The 19,222-nt window shown below is 38.0% G+C and overlaps 1 protein-coding gene across 1 annotated transcript in view; it reads right to left on the bottom strand.

The window, feature by feature from the left end:
• SLC6A2 (solute carrier family 6 member 2) overlaps nucleotides 1–19,222 on the bottom strand; it is a 56,376-nt gene that overhangs the window by 6,705 nt on the left and 30,449 nt on the right. The window contains exons 5-11 of the mRNA XM_062499700.1: nucleotides 14,192–14,330; nucleotides 13,321–13,455; nucleotides 9,525–9,628; nucleotides 8,720–8,844; nucleotides 7,864–7,976; nucleotides 5,188–5,316; nucleotides 2,295–2,394 (exon numbers count right to left, since the gene is read on the bottom strand). Of these exons, the coding sequence (XP_062355684.1) occupies nucleotides 2,295–2,394; nucleotides 5,188–5,316; nucleotides 7,864–7,976; nucleotides 8,720–8,844; nucleotides 9,525–9,628; nucleotides 13,321–13,455; nucleotides 14,192–14,330 (845 nt within the window). The remainder of the gene's footprint in view (nucleotides 1–2,294; nucleotides 2,395–5,187; nucleotides 5,317–7,863; nucleotides 7,977–8,719; nucleotides 8,845–9,524; nucleotides 9,629–13,320; nucleotides 13,456–14,191; nucleotides 14,331–19,222) is intronic.

Below are 19,222 nucleotides of genomic sequence, written 5' to 3' on the forward strand. Positions count from 1 at the left end.
TTTGCAGTGCTTTCTGTGAACTTTAAAGTGACTGAATTTTAACTGTTATGAACACTGACTGAAATTTATCATTCTGTAGAAGGTCAAAGACAAGGTCTAGTTATATCAGAATTTTATTAATATATTTCCAGCTAGATGCACTTGGAGCTCAGAGAGTGCTTGGTGCTCAGCTTCTGCTGAAAATGGGGGATGAGTAGGCCATGCTCTCAGACTGCACTTCCCCACAATGTGCTTTTTCAGTACTGCATGTCTTCAAATATTTTTCTAAGAATCAATCTTTAAGCAGAACACAGCTATAGCTACAGATGATGGTACCTGTAGAGCTTGGTTTTAGAGATACTTCAAATTTATTATCAGGAGCTGGTTAAATACCCAAAAATATAATATTCATCAGAAAGATGATATCAGGGTTGCACATCAGGAAAATTGGTAAAGACTTAGCTGTCTTAACTAAGGTCCATCTACACAGTAAAGCAAACCAGCTCTCCCTTCTCTTACATATACAGTTGGCCTTTGCGAGGAGAAACTTCACAGTAAATTGTCATAGGTATCTTTTGAACTAAATTTCCATGCTTTTAGTCTGTGCCAAAATGTCAATGCTTGCCTTTAGGGCTGGCTTAATATTCAGCTAGGTCATTAAGGCAAGAGGGGTCTATCAGAAAAAAAGAGACAGACAAGATCATGCCAGATTTAATAAGATTAAATAGCACCTGGGGCTGTAATAAGTTCTTTATAAAGCAACAGGTCATGCTGTGTCAGTAGAAACATCTGTCAGCTGCTCAAGAAAAATGAATAGATATTTTCCCAATTATGGGGGCAAAGGAAAAAAATTATAAAAGACAGAGGGTGCAAAATAAAATTTGACTAACTTTGGCCTGGTTTGTGAACGACATACAAATCTTAGCTACTGCAAAGTGCAGAAAATACTGTTTTAATATTAGCAGAAAGTAACTTGTCCTTAGAAGCTGAAGAAGCCTCTGCTTCCAAGCTAAGCTGTGATCACTCATCCACATGCAGCTCTTTTACAGGGATTAAAGACAGCTGTCTGTGAAATGAAGTGCCTCCATGATTTTGAGAGACAGCAGCCTATGTGCTGCTTGCTCCATGCTGACGTTGGGTGACAGAATGAGTGCATTAAAGTTAGAAACTATTCCTTTGGCAGATTGAACAGCATGAATGCCATTCTTTCACTTCACTCACTCTTCAACAGTTTTTTTAACTGCAAGATAAAGTTTGTTTGATTAGAAGAACATGGTAAGGCAGAATGGATGGATAAATAAGTGACTGAGTGAGGCAAATAGCAATAAGAATCATAATGTCTATGAATCCTCTGAATCATACATTAACTATAAACACTAGGTCTGAATAAAATGAAGATTGTTTTCAAGAGAAGAATAATCTTATTGGGAATCAGGGCAACTAATTCAATACAGACTTAAAGGAAAGAAGATTTTCAGGCTGCTATGACATTGAAATCCGGTAATAGTGAAAAGAGTTGTGATCAGCCAGGAACTTAAGCATGAGAATATGGAGGAGATTAGGAAGGAAAAGAAGAGGTCATAATTTTTTAAGGTGACTATAGCACAATCACTACACTCTGATTGGCATGAAATGATTCCAGTCCAGTGCCAGAGGTCAACTAAATACTCCTAAAGCTTAACATATTTGTGATAAAGTAAATCACTACTCTCTTTTCGTGGCACAAATTAGTATCAAATACTAGAAATAGAATCGCTGGTATCTAGTATGTTGGGTATTTATACCATTCTATGAAATAAAATGAATAAAACCACTAGTGTTTTACAATGAAATATTGTCTCAAACAAAAGGGATGAATGAAGGAATTATTATAACTCTCTAAACCCTACTTTTATTTGTATTGTGTGGGGAGTGCTTGAGACTGGCCCTGGGGAATAATGAGAAGAGGGAACAGGTAAGTCTGTATTTAGGCTAATCTACTTGCTTTGAAAGTACCAAGTACCTGCTAGTACAAGTTATCAGCAAGACTGAGAGTTGGAAAATACTGGCAAAAGTAGAAACTTTTCCATCCCATCACTGTCCCTTTTACAAGGCTGTTTGCTTTGGCTTTGTGCAGGGTTTCAAAGCTTGGCCCAATGAATGTCTGCATTCCTGTCACTGCTCATAAATCAGGTAAAAATCACTCTATGAAACCTGACTTGTCATGGTTTCGTGTATACAAGGCTATGCTGTTTTCCTTTAAAATTATGTGTAAGCCTACCATGAGCACTTGGAATTTCAGAAAAGCTTTTGCACATGCAAAAGCAAGTGCTTACCATAAAACCAGGAAACTCCAATTGCCTCCATTAGAACAGCAAACAAGATTGAAGTCCCAGCTGCAAATGTGTCCAGAAGTGTGAGCACGTAAATTCCACCCTGCAATGAGGAGTTAAAAATGCAAGAAAGTGAAGTTACAAATAGAATCATCTCAGTAGTTCAGTATCCACTTAGCAAAAATCTGCTCTATTTGAAGCATTATCTTAACCCAAGTATTTTAATATGGATCTGATGCTGCAGACACAGGTTCATATTTGAATACAAAATAATTGGAATCAGACTTGCAACTCTTCTTTTCACCCATGTCCTCACTTCACTGGGAAACAGGAACCTCAGGTTAGATTAATGACTTCTCTTGGCACTTCTGTTCACTGGAAGTTTGGGGGAAATGATCAGCAGCTTGTAAGGCAGGGCTTGTCTGCAGCAGTTAGTGAAGAACTTCCTAAATGAATGGCAGGAATGAAGCACTCCAAGAGTTTGCATAGGCCATTATCAGTCAGTTTGTTCCTCAGGCCACTTGTTCTGCAGGCCAGTGAATCTGCACTGTCGGTCTGACTTCCCTTTTCCCTGACTGCCTGCATGTCTTGCCCAGTGTTGCTCCTAAGGCAGAAGATGATGTTAATTCTGTCACCAGCATGGCAAGAAGCTGCTGTGCCCTGTTCAGTCTCTGGGCTGTGGTGTTTGCAAACCTTTGCTCAGTGCAGACAGCAAACATTGTCTTCCCTTGCAGCAGCACACTTTGTGCTTCAGTGGTTCATGACTGAGAGCTGGAAATGCATTTACTGAAGTCTTGTTTCATTGATTTTATTTTTAATCTGCAATTTGACTACTTGTTTTGCCATGTTTTACAATGTGGTGTGTATTTGTGTAAATTACTGCTCATTTTACTGAGTTTGGGCTAAAAAGCAATGGAAAACCATTAGATCCAGATTTGTTTCAAAATGAACCTGGATAAAGTGTGTCAGGAAACTCTTTGTCGCATGTAAATGACTGAAATGTTTGCAGTTGCAGTAGATTTTTGTTAAAACATCTTTTTGCATCCAAACTTAATCTGATTATGCCTGTTCAGAAGGGGAGGAACAAAGGAATTATTTTCTGAGTTTTTACCACCAGTGGTATAAATAACACTTGTATTGTTTAAATCTGTAGGTGATTTCAGTCTCTGTAATCAGTTGCCTTTTTTTTTTTTAAAGATAGATTTATTTTTTTTTTGAAACAGCTGTGCATATTTACAAAAATAGGAGACCAGTACTTAGGCCTTGTGTAGGTTTTTATTCTGTGGGGACTTGTCCGGAAATGGAATGAACTTTGGTTGTTGTGTTAGAAAATGTTGCTTATTGAATGACATTTGAGTTTGACCTCCTGTTTTTGCTCTACACCTGCTCCAAATGAATGCCTTTGCAATCAAACTTAGCAAAGTGAATTACTAACATGATTTTGTAAGAAACATGTTTGTTTCAGAAACAGCTACTTTTGAAAATATAGCCTTAAATTCCAGGAAGCAAAATCAAACATGCGATGTTCTCACAAGGGTTTTCCTTTTTATTTTTCATACATTAGAAATGTTGTTCTTTAGTTACATGAACCAATGCATTTGGACTATTCTGGACAGTTCTGTGATTTCCAGCTGGAGAGGTGAATTTAATTCTAAGCATGTGACATTATTTAAAAACTAGAGTTAGGTCATTATCTTGGATCTTTATGAATTGCATCCACTGACATCTGTTCAGGTTCTCAACACTAATTTTTTTCTGATATTGTGCTTCAGGAAGTTTTATTCCAGTTGAAACTTTGAATAAAAAGTAGCATATTCAGTTACTAGGTAGCAGTAGAAATAGTATGGTATTAATAGGATAGGTATTTTAAATGATTTTTAAATCTTTTTCAGTTTGAGGAAATGAGCAATAAAATATTGGGATATTTTAATGTAAAGAGAACTTAGTTATTTATAAACTTATGCCATTTCAGTAATCTTAATAATAGATGTGGAAACCATTTCTAGGAATGGAGAGATGTTCAGCACATCTGCTTTCATGGTGGTCTCCTCAAATTTCAGTTGTTTTCTGACAGTTTTGGCATCTTTGTTAACAGGTCTCTCTGCTTTTTTTTATGGTCAAAAAAGGAAAAAATTCTCTCCAGCCTAGTACACTGTGATTCTCATTCCTTAGTTGTAAAAATCCAGATGAGGCAAAACATTCAGTCTGATGGTAGTGATAAATACAGATTACAAAATGTTCAGCATAAGTTTTCTACGTGCTTTATATGGTGTTAAAAGATGTTAAGATCTAGGTACATGAAGAAACATTAGGAAACAAGGTGGGTAGAGTAGGTCAGTATTCTACACTCCTTCTTCCATAAGGAGTGAGAGTCTCTTACTTTCTTCAAAAAGAGAACAGCCAGATGGTCACTTGAAATTCTCAGTTTCTCACAGAGGAATAAGCACTCCACAAGTTCCATTTAATGAAACTAAAAAATCCAAAACCAAACCAAACACAACAAAAACAGAAAAAGAAAAACCAAAAAAACCCCAAACAAGTGAAAAACAGCAAAAAAAAAGTAACAAAAAGACACCAAAACAAACAACAACAAAAAACAAACAAACAAACACAAACAAACACAAAAAATAAGAAAGCACACAGAAACAAATAACCCAGCAGCAGCACAGACAGTTCTTTGGAACAGACTTGTAGGCTTGGTTGATAGGAAATGATCTTGTACCAAAATCAGAGAAACTTCATGTATGTAAGATTAACAGTGATGTTCAGAACAGAAGTTCTTTAAGAACTAAATATTTATAATAAAAATAGTAATTTGATCGTATCCATATTTCACCTGACAAGGTTAATGGCATTTTTAAGGTAACACTATTATGGAAACTTTTGCTGTACTCACATTGGTAATGCAAAAAAGGGCAAGTAGGAAAGTGCCAAAAGAAACACCAAAGGTGAAGAGCTTTCTGTGCTGTTTCAGAAGGTGGAAATCATCTGCCAAGCCAGTGATGACAGCCTCCATCCCACCCATCTGAGGAAGGGAAGGCAAAAACTCTGGTTAAACACTCCGGTTGGAAATACAGGCTGCGGAATGCAAAGCACTTTGTGTAGTTAATACCCAACCACTCTGTGATTTCTGACATTCCAGCTGTAAGTCACTGGTGGTATGAGGCTTTGTTTTCTTCTGGTGAAGGACTGGGTCAGGAAATTGAACATCAAGAAGGGTGGCTGTTGCCTCCATAGCCATATCCCCTGAGGACTCTGCTGACTCAGAACAATAACTAGACAGCACTTTGGGGAAAAGAATATACATTTGAATGTACTCTGGGGAAAAAGCTGCTAGCTTAAGTAACCAAGTCCTTAAGATATTCCTTAAATAAAGACAGGCACGACAAGCGCCTAAAGGAAATCTACTGAACAAAGATTCACTTTAGCCACTGATTAATGAAATCCAGTTTGACAAAAATCTTCACAGACTTGGAAGTATTACTACAAAGGAAGCTTGCTGTAATTTTTTTGTTGTTGTTGTTGACAACATGAAAGAATTTTACTTTGCTTTCTAGAAGTTAATGAGGAACATTAGCTATTGTTTTGAAGCACAAGAAAGTTACTTTCCAAATTTTCATTTAAATTGTTGGATTATCTAGGTGGCTATGAATTTTAATTTCTTTCCATTAATGAAAACATTCTGCCCCCACTCCAATAAAAAGCTACAAAAATTAATTTCAATATTTTATTATTGTAAACAAATTTATTTAATATTTTGGAAAGTCTTAATTCTATGCTTTTTGTGATGCTAAAAGACCACGGCAAGACCTGAAGTGCTTGGTGCAATACAATAGTTGGTTAGCAGGTGCTGACATAGCCTTTCCCCTTCCTATAAAATTTGATTAAAATATTCCTGGTTGAAATCAGTAACAGAGAATTATCACCATAAAAAGTACTACAGGTCCTGAGTTTTCTTTGGGATATTATGACAAATCTTGAACCAGTAAATCCTTCCCCTTTTAGAAGGAAAGAACTAAACGTGGCCATAGTTCACTAGTTCACTGTATTTTAATTAGATCCGGAAGAAAGACTTTTCTCCATTTGTAGGAAAATTGTGTTTTGCAATCTAAAGCCTCATGTCTTTTTCACTCCTGTTTCTTTACACTGCCCTACATTTACTGCTCTTGCAAAATTAACTAGTTCTGGATCTAGACACATCTGGTCATGAATTTTCTTCTTCTTCATTCATGTCCTTTCACTGTGCTAAACCCTTCATTTCAATCCTTTATATTGCTTACAGTTGAAAAATGTAAAAATTGGAGAAACTACAATCCCAGATATAATCTTCCCTCAAACTTTTGTTCAAGGATCCAGATCTTAGTCTGTATAGACAAACCTCATTGGACCTCAGCTGGAATCCAAAAATTCAAACACTTTGGAAATATTTAGACCTGAATCTGACCTTTACAGTTCAGACCTCACTTCACAAAATCTCATTCAACTATTTGCCAATGATTATCAAAACTTCCTGCTGCAACCCCATTTTTCTTTTTTTTTAGTTTTGCTCTTTTCCATGTCTATTCATTCTTTCCCTTTCTTGTCCTTGAAAAGAAATGAATTTTCCTGAAGTTGTAAGCAATGGAAACACTGTGTTTTACAGCAAGAAATTCCTGGATCAACTTCGTACATTCTGAACTTCAGAAGAGACTTCTATGCTTTGAAATAGTAAGAAACCCCTTCTCTACAAAGAGGATGAAAGTTTGTCCATGATTAACTGTTCCTTAAAGACCCTATCTGGTTTTCCAGAAATTTATCAACCTTTAATTTAAATATAACAAGATGTCTTGAGGCCTCTTTGGTAGAATAACACAGTACAAATGCTGTTTGGGGACTTGGAATCTTTTCTGGGTATGTTTTCTGGGTTGAAGTTTCTGTGATCCTGAATATCTTGTTGTTGTAAAAGTTATCACATTAAAGAGCAAATACACTTGTTAGACTAGATATTTTACTGTAAGATTACAGGAAAATGAAACCACTATGGAAATATTCTGGTGTGACTTTTAAATTGTGATTAAATTTACAGGAAATTCTGTATCCTGACTTGTAGAAAAACAATGGGAGTACCTTCTGACATTGTCTGTCCTGATCAGATTAGTGGATTTCAGCACATATAATAACCCCTTCTACAAACCACTCTATTCAATGTCCTACTTGTGTTTTGCAAGCAGGGCTCCAGAAGCTTTTTGCAGGTTCATAGTAGTAATAGTTCTTAGTAGTGTTGTTGGGTCATACCTTTAAATAGTAATAACTGTTGATGAACTGCCCCTCTGTAAAGTCATAAAAAAGTAGCAGGGAGTAAATATTTACTGGCTTGTCAAAGACTTAATCTTTTCCTAAACCTCCTAATGATGGAGAGTCTCCATAATAACAGCTAGTAATAGTATTGCTATGTTGTCTATGACTGTGAAAACAGATTTAAGAAATGTACAGAATATTTACTTGAAATGTAACCCCCTGCTTAAGGCAGATGCCTCTTTAGTTACAGACAGGAAAAGAACAATGCCAAGGCTAGAAGGAAAAAAATACTCACAGAACTGTCAATGCCAAGAGTAAGGAGCATGATGAAGAACACCACAGCCCAAAATGTAGATCCTGAAAGAGTTGAAATTGCCTCTGGGTACAGGATGAAAACTAAACCAGCTCCTGGAATAGAAAAGGGGGAAAAAAAGGTATCACTACATGATGTTTCTTATCTTCACAAGTGTTCATTTTAATAAGATAAGTCATGACTAAGTTGACTTTCATTTCAGTTCTAGTCACTCTATGAGTACTTTTAAAACAAAATTTGCATTGTGCCAAAATATATCTAAAATGCTTTATTTATTTACTCATGATGGTTTGGTATTAAAAAAAACCAAACCTATCCCATTATTTTCCACTTTGAATAATATTTTATGGGATTTGCAACTTTACTAGTTATTTTTCAGCTATGTAGTGGAGAAGGAATTATGTGGATGTAGACTCCTCTGTTTGGCAAGAGAACTCTGGGACATGATGAGAGGTGCAGGAGCTGAGACCATGGGTGACCTGTTCCCAGTGAAAAGGCTACAGAGCTGAGCTTAGCAGAACCATCAAAGCCAGTCACCTGTGGCATTGATCAGCAATGCTTCTGTAAGATACTGTCCAATGGTCAATACCTGTTTGTTGAATAGGCAAAACCTGTGGGGGCAAGATGCTGGGGAACCTCAATTCAGTAGAGGTGAAATGAATCAATATAATTTAGAGTTCACATTTCAGCAAGTGATTTAAACAGAGTTGTAGTTCCGAGTAAGTTGTCAGTTCACTTCCATGAGATTTTCACACACTTGTTGGAAACAAATATCAATACATTTACAAAGAAATGGTGGGGGTAAAGGGTTAAAATCAATATAGAATTAACTTCCTACCTTCCGTAGCTACATCCTCAATTTTAACTTTGTGCTCATGAGCCATGTAGCCCAATATGGAGAAAATTGCAAATCCTGAGATGAAGCTTGTGACACAGTTAATGGTGCTAGTCAGCAAAGCATCCCTAAACATGGAGAGAAGAACAGCCCAGTGAGAAAAAACTTCAAGAACTAGGTGGGAATTTTCTTGAACATTTCCCAGTTCACAATGCATTTTTAATACAAGTACTTTCTGAATTTATATTCCATTGGAAAAGTGATGTTTGTTTTCATTCCAAAATGGAATGTTAACAAAACCTCTAAATGTTGGAATTTCTCAGAAGGTGCAGAGTGATTCTGGTTGAATTTCCATGTTGGTGGTTCAGCAAAACACAAACTGACTTGATTTAAAGTGCATTCCTAATCTGGAGCGCAATGCAAAATATCAGAAATACAATCCCAAAGCACAGAAACCCTTAGGGAAGCTGGAATCTTTCTGCTTTTAGTTCCTGCACCGATAAGATTTCATCCTGTGCTCACTGTTGCACTTAATGGTACTTTTTAAAGGCAAACACCAGCACAGTTTACACAGCTGTCCAAAGTCCAAACCTAATCCCATTCTGCTTTGGAGAGCAGCAGATATCTTGGCAGGTTCCTATTACTAAAATTTCAGTGTTTCAAGATTTGGGTTGGTTACTATGCCTACATAAAACTCACCATCATTAATATGTGACTGAAGAGAAGAAGATAGCTTAAAACTTATTTCAGCTGCAGTCAGACTAAAATAGTATAATTTTGCAGCGGTAATGGAAGAATAGGCTCTTACCTGTAGCAGTTGTTGTCAAACTTATTGTAACTGGCAAATGCAATTAAAACGCCAAACCCAGCTCCTAAGGAGTAAAATATCTGAGTAGCTGCATCAATCCATACCTGCATAATGACACCAACATTGCCAGTGTCAGTTCAGTGCACAAGGATACAGCAGGAGAAAAGCAAGACAACCTGCTTTTGGAAAACAATTGGCATTTATGCTAATGGGAGTGTGTCACATGGAGCCAGGCCCTGGTCTGGAATGGCCTGACCTGAGCTGGTGAGACTGGAGCAGGGGACAAGTCCTCAGAGCACACACACACACTGCTGCCCTGGTGGGCTCTGCAGTGGGACAGGTACTTCTGAGCTTTTGCCCAGCACTGAAATGATTGCAGGGTTTTTCTCCCGGGTGACAGAAATACATTTCCAACTGTTCTCGTTCCAAGTTAGTTTGGAATGTACAACCAGAAAACTAAAAATAGTTAATAGGTCAGGAGTTATAGGACATTTTCTTTCCCATACTAGAGCTTCCTTTGTGTGACTGTTAGTGATACTTTCTTGATTCAGGAGCTGAAGCATGACTGATGTGCTGTGAGCAGAACCGTGCAGATTTATCTCTCAGCTTTCTCGCTTAGTTGGAGAAAGAGTTCTTTCTGTGATGATCATTAAATTTCAGTTTAGATGCAGATTGATCATTTTAAGGATTGGCCACCAGGGAAAGCATCTTAGAAGCTTTCCATCCTACCAATATCCATTCAACCAGTCAGGAACAATGCCACAGTCCTGGTTCCCTGAACCAGAAACCACAAAATAGCCTTGGTTAATGAGGGTTTCCCCTTTTCTGTTGTTACACAGAGATTTTTTAAACAAGCAAACTTTCTAACAGATCTAAGCAGCTTACAAGCTCCATCTGCATAGGGATTTTAGTGGTACATTTTTATATTTGGCCTAGTGGAAAGGAAGAAAGTGCCTTATCCCATGCTGACATGATATATGAAAGCACTTAGGCTGGTGATCTCTTTTTCTATCAACATAGATGATAGATGCTTTCAACTGCTGCCTGATGGACACTGTGAACCACTTATGGTACTCTGGGTTTGTGGAAAAGCTTAATTTTATGAACTGTGGAGAGTTGATTACTTGAAAGATAATATGAAGAGCAGTCTATGGCGAGTTTATTGCCAGCCAGTGGATGGGAGGATTTGATTTTCTCAAATTGTACTTCATGCAGTTTTTAGGTATCATGAATTTCTTTAAATGAATAACAAAACAATCCTGTAACTTTAATTCCTTACTCATTCTTTTTGTATACCAGTTATATCTTAATATTATATTTTCACAGAAAGGTTGAGGTCATATAGGGTTGTACTATCTGAAGAGCATTTATGTGGATAAGAATGCAGAAGGAGGGAAGCAAAGTCTCCTAAGTTCTTGTTTTTTGAAAAATTCAGATAACTTTTTGTTAACAAAATTCCTGAATATTTTTAACACCGATTTTGTCAAACTCTAATCAGATCTGCATACTGCCACCATAATTTTTTAGTGTTTCTCTTTTGTATCTTGCCAGTGCAGTTCCACTCACCCTTTCTCACTATTCAAACACCCTTAAGCACGTGCTTAAGTCCTGTTGACTCAAGTAAGAGATCAGCACCTGCTGCCTCCCAAAGGATTTAAGCACATGCTGAAGTATCTGTTGAGTAAGAGTCTTGGCTCATAGTAGCTGATTAGGAAACAAATTGAAAAGATTAAGGTGGAGGGAAAGGAGACAAGAAACCAGAAATTCCTTTATAATTAAGATTGAATGCAAAACATTCTCTTTGTTCTAAACAAGCAGGATTTAAGACAGCAGGGCTCGTTCTGCAGTTCATGCTCCTGTTCCTCATCTTCACGGCTTCTGATCGATGTGTAATCTAATTTATTTTATGATAGAATATTGGTTTTGTATGTATTAAAAATTAACAAATAGGAACATTTTACAGTAGGTAGTCATTAGTCTTTCCAGCCTTCTTCTTCCAGTATTTATGCTATCATGACTTTTGTGCATATTCAGTGCAGTATAGTTTGCGTCTCCACAAATTGGGGCACACCTTGACAGTGCTTAGGGTGCTCTAAGAGAATGCTCTAGAAGAGCATTGGCAGAGCCCTCTGTGGGCCATTACTGTTTGTGACTTAGGATGTTTCTTTGGTAGATTCTTCACTCGGAAGAAATAAAAAAAAACTATATATCACATCCAGGGATGCATTGATATAGAAATGAAGTGGGATTCTATTCTTTGGAGGCTCCTTCTTTGGAGAACAAAGATTAAACACACAAGGCTATTGAGCAGCAGGAACCCAGACCCCGAGAGGGGAAGGGCTGACATGACAAAGCAGTTAGTGGTACTTCTCAGCATAAGTGATCTCTAGACTTTTATTATTCTAGTGCAACTTTTTGTTGTTGTCTGAAAAATCTAGTCTTAGAAACAAACAATTTTAGGGTCATCTAAATAGCAGCTGCAGAAATATTAAGCCAAGAAAGAGTAGCACACAGAATGTCCTTCCAGAAGCTGAAGGCACATATGATTATGGAGGCCTGGTACAGCTAGTATGCCTCAACAGACATCTAGTTGAAGTTGTGGTGTTTATTTCCAAACAGCACATAAAATATACAAGAAAGATATAAGCAAATGCTTTATTAATTTATGTGTATGCATAAATGTGAGTTACTGGGGTGGCTACTGCATTGTGACAATGGTGAATGAAAATCCCATATCTGAAGTTGGACTGGATTATTTCAAAATAGACACGGGGTATGGATCTGTTTTTGAAGAAATGTCTGTTTCCAAATTTAGCATTAAAAAGCCAGGAATGTATTTTTTGGCTAAGAATGTAAAAAATACTTCTGTATTGTAACACTTAAGGTCTTTTTTAATAATTCAGGAAAAATCAAGATAAAAATCATAGGAAAGGTACAATACAACTATGGACAGACTACAGACATTTTTGAAAGCTGCAATTTTTCAAGATGATGCATTTCCTTTTAGTAAAATGATGTTGTGTCTTTTCTGATTTATAACCATTTGAATGGCCTTGAGACCCATCCATAGAGATGCTACTGTCTTATAAATGATTTATGCTATTTTTAGGATAGTAGGAGGGTAAAATATCCCTATAGTCTTTGCTCTATGCTGCTAGTACTTCATGTATTAGGGACTACATGTGTAGATTTTGCTTTACAGTGTATGAAAGAAATCTTAGTTCCAATTTTCTCCACAAATTGGGTTGGTTTGGATATGTTCAGTGATACAGTGAAATGTATATTCCTTTCAATAGTGAGATAAGAACATCATACTTTTGAAAATCTTATTTGTATGAAGGACCGTGGTTTGATTAGGTGAGTTTAGCAAGGTTTGCCTAGGCCAGTCCTTTTGTTTATAAGGTTAATATTTAAGCTATCAATTCAGAAAACAAGATTTTCTTCTTGAGGGAATTCTTAGCCTTTTAAGAATGAAATTTTTGCATGACTCCAATTTCTTGTATAAAGGATATTGCAGTTTACTGGGTGCACAGTAAAAGCAAGGACATTTTTAAGGGTCTGCCAAGCCTCTAAGTGCCTTCACACAGGTGTTTTGTCATCTGAATTGTTTGGGTTCAGTGTGAGATGAGCCTGTTTTGGAGAGTATTGGGAAGTTAAGCTGTCAGAGAAATGGGACCAGTGCTTAGGCAGAAGCAGAAGCGTGGCTATTTAGTTTCAGAAGTTAGCTGTAATATTTTCAGTTTCAATAACAAGGGCAACAGGATTAATAATTAGGAAGTGAGAAGACTGCACTTACTGTGGCTTCTTTTAATCTTCTGAAATCTATATGCAGGTATGCATTTATTCCATTGTATGCACCAGGCAGGGTTATTCCATGTATTAATAAGACAAATAATACAACGTAAGGCAAAGTGGCTGTTATCCAAACAACCTGCAGACAACAGAGATCCCAAAGGTCAATCAGAGGTTACAGAAGATTTAAGGATATGTAATAAGTGCAGCTGGCATTTTCTTGGTTTAGTCCATTCAGTTTGATGGAGAAGTTCTATGAGGGAAAATGCTGTTACGTGTCATGAGTCTTTCCATATATAAGTTTAGAGATACCAGTAGGAAACAGTTTTGACAAACAGAAGACAGTGTCAGTGTGTGTTAGACTGCTCATTGCTCCTCATCTCTATGTTGTTTACTAAAAAGTGCAGTCACTGCCTGATGTTAAATGATACTTTCATGAAAATGTAGAAAAGCTTTCAGAGGTATCCAACTCTAGAATTTGTTGAGATAGAATTCTGTTGAAGTATTTTCTGAGGGATGTCAAAGAGTTATTTCTAATGACTTTCATCAGATATTTCTATTGAGGTGGCATTTTTTATAGTAAAACCAAAGCCTCTCATACCACTGAAGTATTAGTATATTTGGCTAAGAAGAAGATGCACATTTAAGACAATTTTGAGTATTTAGAAATATTTTCTGGATGAAACCCACCCATGTTGAATTGAAAATAATACATTAATAAAAATTTCAATTGGAATATCACACAAGAAATGTGACATTTTAGTCCCTGGGGATGCCTCAAAATCAGTAATTTATTTTCTTGCTTTCTAAAATTAGGAGACTTCTTAAAGTAGACAAAGAATGTACTCAAGATAGGAACACAATATTAGCTCTACCTTTCCTGAAGTCTTCACGCCTTTCCACAGACTAAAGAAAAGAATGATTACCACCACCAAGAGGCAGAGGGAAAGTTGCCAGCGAGGCAAGCCAAGGTCGTGGATTCCACGGCTTTCGTGCAGGTGCAGAACTCCTCGCCTGCATACCAGATATACAGAAACAAAGCCAAGTCACTGGGGGAAAAAGGCTTTTGCACTCCTCATGCTGTGGGCATCAGGAATGGGTGCTTCACCGCAGCAGTAGAAGACTACTGGCATCACTGGCAGTCAGTGAAGAAGCTTTGTGAAGCCTCTGTTCTCTGTCAACTCCTCCAAATTATGTCCAGAGCATGTCTTAAGCATGTCATAAGTAAAAGTTTCTGAAACCAATTCTTGCTTCATAAGTAGAGGGATGTTTGTCCAATTCTGCTAACAAAACAAACTCTCAGAATTCAAATGAGTCAAAAAGAAAGGAAAAGCCATTGGTAGTAAAACAACTAGAATTAGTGTTTTACTTGCAGATTGTTGTTATTGAGAAAAGAATGAAAGTAGATGAGAAATACATGCAAAAATGAGAAAATGTTATGGGGAGAAAGACCGAGAATAAACATTAACAGATGGAGCTGACAGTAGAACAGGGATCTGTTCTATTATGTTGGACAATATGCAAGAGAAACAAATAAATTGTTTAAGCTTTCTTCTATTCTAGACAGAGCTCTAGAAACGTTTAATTAAAACAGCACCAAGATTCAAACTACATGCACTAGAAATCAGGGATTTGTGCAAAGGAGCTGGGCTTATTATGCTAAGACTGCATTCTATGTAAGGAAGTGTAAATCACATTTGCAATTACTTTGAGGTCGTACATCCAGATTCCAAGAGTCTGTCCACCTATCTGCAGGAGGGGCAGGAATGTGTAGGGCTCACAGTTTGAAGCTTCATTCACACACTGTGGCTCCTCTCAAGGGAAATTTCTTCTCGTTCTCTCCTTCCCTGTGCTCTCTGCTGGGAAGATTCTCTCAGTCACCTAAGAACTCTGGCACCAGTTCCTGCCTTACTTCCACACTGCATTCAGCTAAAGGGAAATAGTTCACCTCCACTGAAATGTGCAAACAGCGATTTGTTTGTTAGCACCTCTGACTCTGATTAGTCTTTGTGAAGCACTTGGGTCCCCTCTAATTTAGCATCAGAGCCTGTACAGCCAACAAGCAGCTCAGCTGCTTGGTACTTACACATAAACCCTACTAAAAACAAATTATTGAGGAGGTAGTGGAGCAGCTGCTCAGTAGGACTCAGTAAATGAAGGACCCAGTCATAGTTTTAATAACAGGAAATGTTGGAACCAATAAATTCTTCTCTGTGTCTTGGCTTTCCCATCTGTAAAATAAGGATTGTCATAAATATGTGCTTTGTCTCTGAGCAATTCAGAACATATTTTTTACGGAAGTGGTGAATATTTGCAAATAAACAGAGAATCAGAGCAGGAAAGAAGAAATGCCAAGGGTTGTGATCTGAAAATTACTCTGGATCATTTTCACTCCAACACATTTAAGCTATAGCCAGAAAACAGGATTTAAGAGTTTTAGGTGTAGAATTCTCTGTAGAATTTTGTCAGACTGGTGCTTTCTAGGGAGCTTTATGTATTAGTCATCCCTGGACAGATTTATGTGATTGTCTTTTAGAAATTTAGAACATTTTGCATAAATAGATCAAGTTTAAGGTCTTGGAGTAGACCTCAATTTTTCAATCCAAAATCAGTCATAATTTTCATTTTCAATCCAAATATGTTTACACAGGTCTATAGGCTCATTCTTTCTCTTTTTATTAGAGGCAAAAGTTACTTGCCTAAATTTGATGTGCTCAATATAAGGGTGGCATTTATCTAAATTTTAGATGCCTTGCATCATATTGATTTAGAATTCAAAAATGCAATCACTTGTCAGTAAATTAGTATGTTAACTAACAGATGCATTTGTTAGTTAATGTATTAAGTACTTCTAGGAACATCTAAGTACTTCTAAAAGTTAGTAGTCATATTTATAAGATCCAACCCAAATGGCTTGCATAAACTAAGAATCAGCAAAATGGATAAGGTATAAATAGACATAGTCCTGGTCCAAAGTTTATTCCCTGTTCTGGTAGTTAGACTATGTTTTCATGATTTAAAACTTAATGCAAATTGTAGATTGAAGATGCTAAAAGAACTGTCAGTGTATACAATGTGCAATCTATAGAAAGTAAATTGCACACTCAATTTAGAAGGCAATTTGAAGCATGATAATTGTGCTCAATTAGAAAGCTCTTCTACATGCATCTTCTGTGTTATAAATTTGGGCAACCATAGTTCAGTCATCACTGCTGCCAGTTTCCTTCAGAGCATGAAATGTGGTTTTCCTTTACCTGTGGAGGGTTAGGCTGTCTGCATCAAGCTGGTGTGGATGGAGCCCTCTTTGCAGAGTTTGCCAAACTCCAGGAATTTTTATTTCACAAATAGCACTACTTACATTCAGCTTACACTCAGCTGTAGTTTTCGTGGCATCTTGTGTCCACACAGCACAGTTTTGTCCTCTGTGGGAGGCAGAGCTTGTGGTACAGAACCTGTAGGTCTGAGCTGGCTCCATGCAGGCTGGACACCAGGGTCTCCTCTCTGTAGCCCTGGGCTGGGGGTGCAGGGCACACAAAGCAGACTGGCTCCATGTGCAGGGTCTGGCCCAGCTCTGCCATAGCCAGGGCTGCTGCCTGAGCTGCTTGGGTGTCTGTGGATGCTTTGTAAAGAGCCGAGTAGGCACAGCTGCAATGCTGAAGGATATCCCGGCTCTGGGGCCAGCTCAGTGCTACAGCCAGAGCACAGGAGAGCAGCTGAGCCATCTGAGGTGCCCTGTGTGCCTCACCCCCACCCTGGAAGGCTGGGCATAATCCAGGGGGATGCCAGGGGAATGCTGCAGCACCTGGGTTTTTCTCTAGATATTTCAGCTCCCTCTTGTGTTGGAGAATGGAGCTATGTAATGGACAGCAAGCTAGATTTTGGGAATCACTTAATTTACCAGTGGCAACCTGACTGGCATATAATAAGCTATTATTTGTACTTAATCACAGAATATACTGAGTTTGAAGGGACCCCCAAGGATCGTTGAGTACAAGTGTTGTATCTCCATAGGACATCTCTAAGAAATGCCCACATCTCCCATGCCTGAGCATTATCCAAATATTTCTTGCAGGCTTGGGGCTGTGACCAGTTCCTTGGGGAGCTTGTTCCAGTGGCCACATACCCTCTGGATGAAGAATCTTTTCCTGTTATCTGACATAAACCTCCCCGACACAACTCCAGGCTACTCCCTCAGGTCCTATCACTGTCACCACAAAGAAGAGATCAGTGCGTGCCTCTCCTCTTCCCCTCATTTGGAAGTCATGACTGCAATGAGCTCTCCCCTCAGTCTCCTATTTTCCAGGCTGAACAGACCAAGTGACCTCAGCTGTTCTTCACAGGGCTTCCCCTCAAGGCTCTTCACCATCTTCACAGCCTTCCTTTAGATGCTCTATAACATCTTAATATCTTTTTTCTCTTGTGGTGCCCAGAACTGCCCCAGCACTCGAGGTGAGGCCACCCCAGTGCAGAGCAGAGCAGGACAGTCCCCTTCCATGCCCAGCTGCCCCCTTGATGGCGTGATGTCCCCCAGGACCTGCATGTCTCTCCTGGCTGCCAGGGCCCTGCTGATTCATGTTCAACTTGCCATCGACCACCCCCAGGTCCCTTTCCATGGCACTGCTTTCCAGCATCTCATTCCCCGTCTGTCTGTACATTTAGGGTTGCCCCATTGCAGGTGAAATTTCTTTTTGAATCACTATAATACAGAGAATGTTTATCTCAATACACTGAAAACTTTATTCTCCTACTAACTTAGCAATTCTGACCTCCTTTGCTACTGTGCCCCACTTCAGCACGTTCCTGACTCTCCAAAATTTACTGCTTCAGGAGAGCTGAATGGAAAGACCAGATGTGATTAGCAGAATATAGGGCTATCCATTCTCATTAGCTCTTTTTGGCCTGATTCAGTTTTTATAGGCATTTATAGGCAGAATTGCTTAGGCTGACTTTTGAAGTGACGTTTTCTCTTTTGGGAGAAGTTGCTTCACAATTGTTTAATGGGGATGGGTTCCTGCATCTTTGTGGTCCACAGCATTGATAATTTCTGTGATCCATTTCTGTGATACTGAACTATGTGGGCTCCTTGCCTGGGGTGGCATTTCCAGTGAAGACTTGTACCTTAAAGCACAAACCTATTGGTTTATAAAAGTAACCTTTTTATATAGGATGTGGGTTTTTTTCAGGATGTTCTTGGTTCACACTCTTCTCATAAATTTCATAAACATGATGCTTATAAACATGACAAATGTAGACTGCCATGACTGAATCTTGGTTTCATTCCTTTTCTTAAGTAGGATTTTGCAATTGCTCACAGCTGGGCAGACTTGTAAATTCTGTGAATTTCCTTTACTGAATCTGGCATGAAAATTTCCCTGTAAAATTTCTCATGCAGAAAGAATGGATTACAGCCCTGAGAAAAAGTATTGTCAGAGGGAAATAGCTGTAGCCCAATGTTTGTTGACATTTTCAGTTTTTTTCTAAAAAATTCCAATATTTTTTCTACAACAGATTGTGATTTTTTGCAGGCACAGTACCTTGTGAGAAGAATAATGCTGTCGTTCCTCTAAACTGGTATTTTTAAATTGTCAGCATAAATGAAAGCAACATGTTTACAGACTTTTCCCAGACACAAGAATGGAGAGAACAAATATGAAGTATGGCTGTGTTCAGATAAAGTATTTAAATAGAAGCAATATGGAGTAAATAGGGGAACTTTATTTGTGATGTACTTCTGTTCTTCCAAAGGAAAAAAGTTTATATTTAATTATTTTTGTGGAAAGGGTAGAAGGTTCCTTCCATTTTATGTGTTCAATTCCAAACCACTGAAGAGGGAAGGAATTAAAGTAATATGTGTCCCTAAAGAAACGAGGAGCTGGCATTTTATTCCTAACTGGATTTCTTTTATG

Source organism: Cinclus cinclus, chromosome 11 (assembly GCF_963662255.1).
Source record: "Cinclus cinclus chromosome 11, bCinCin1.1, whole genome shotgun sequence".
NCBI classification, from domain to species: domain Eukaryota; kingdom Metazoa; phylum Chordata; class Aves; order Passeriformes; family Cinclidae; genus Cinclus; species Cinclus cinclus.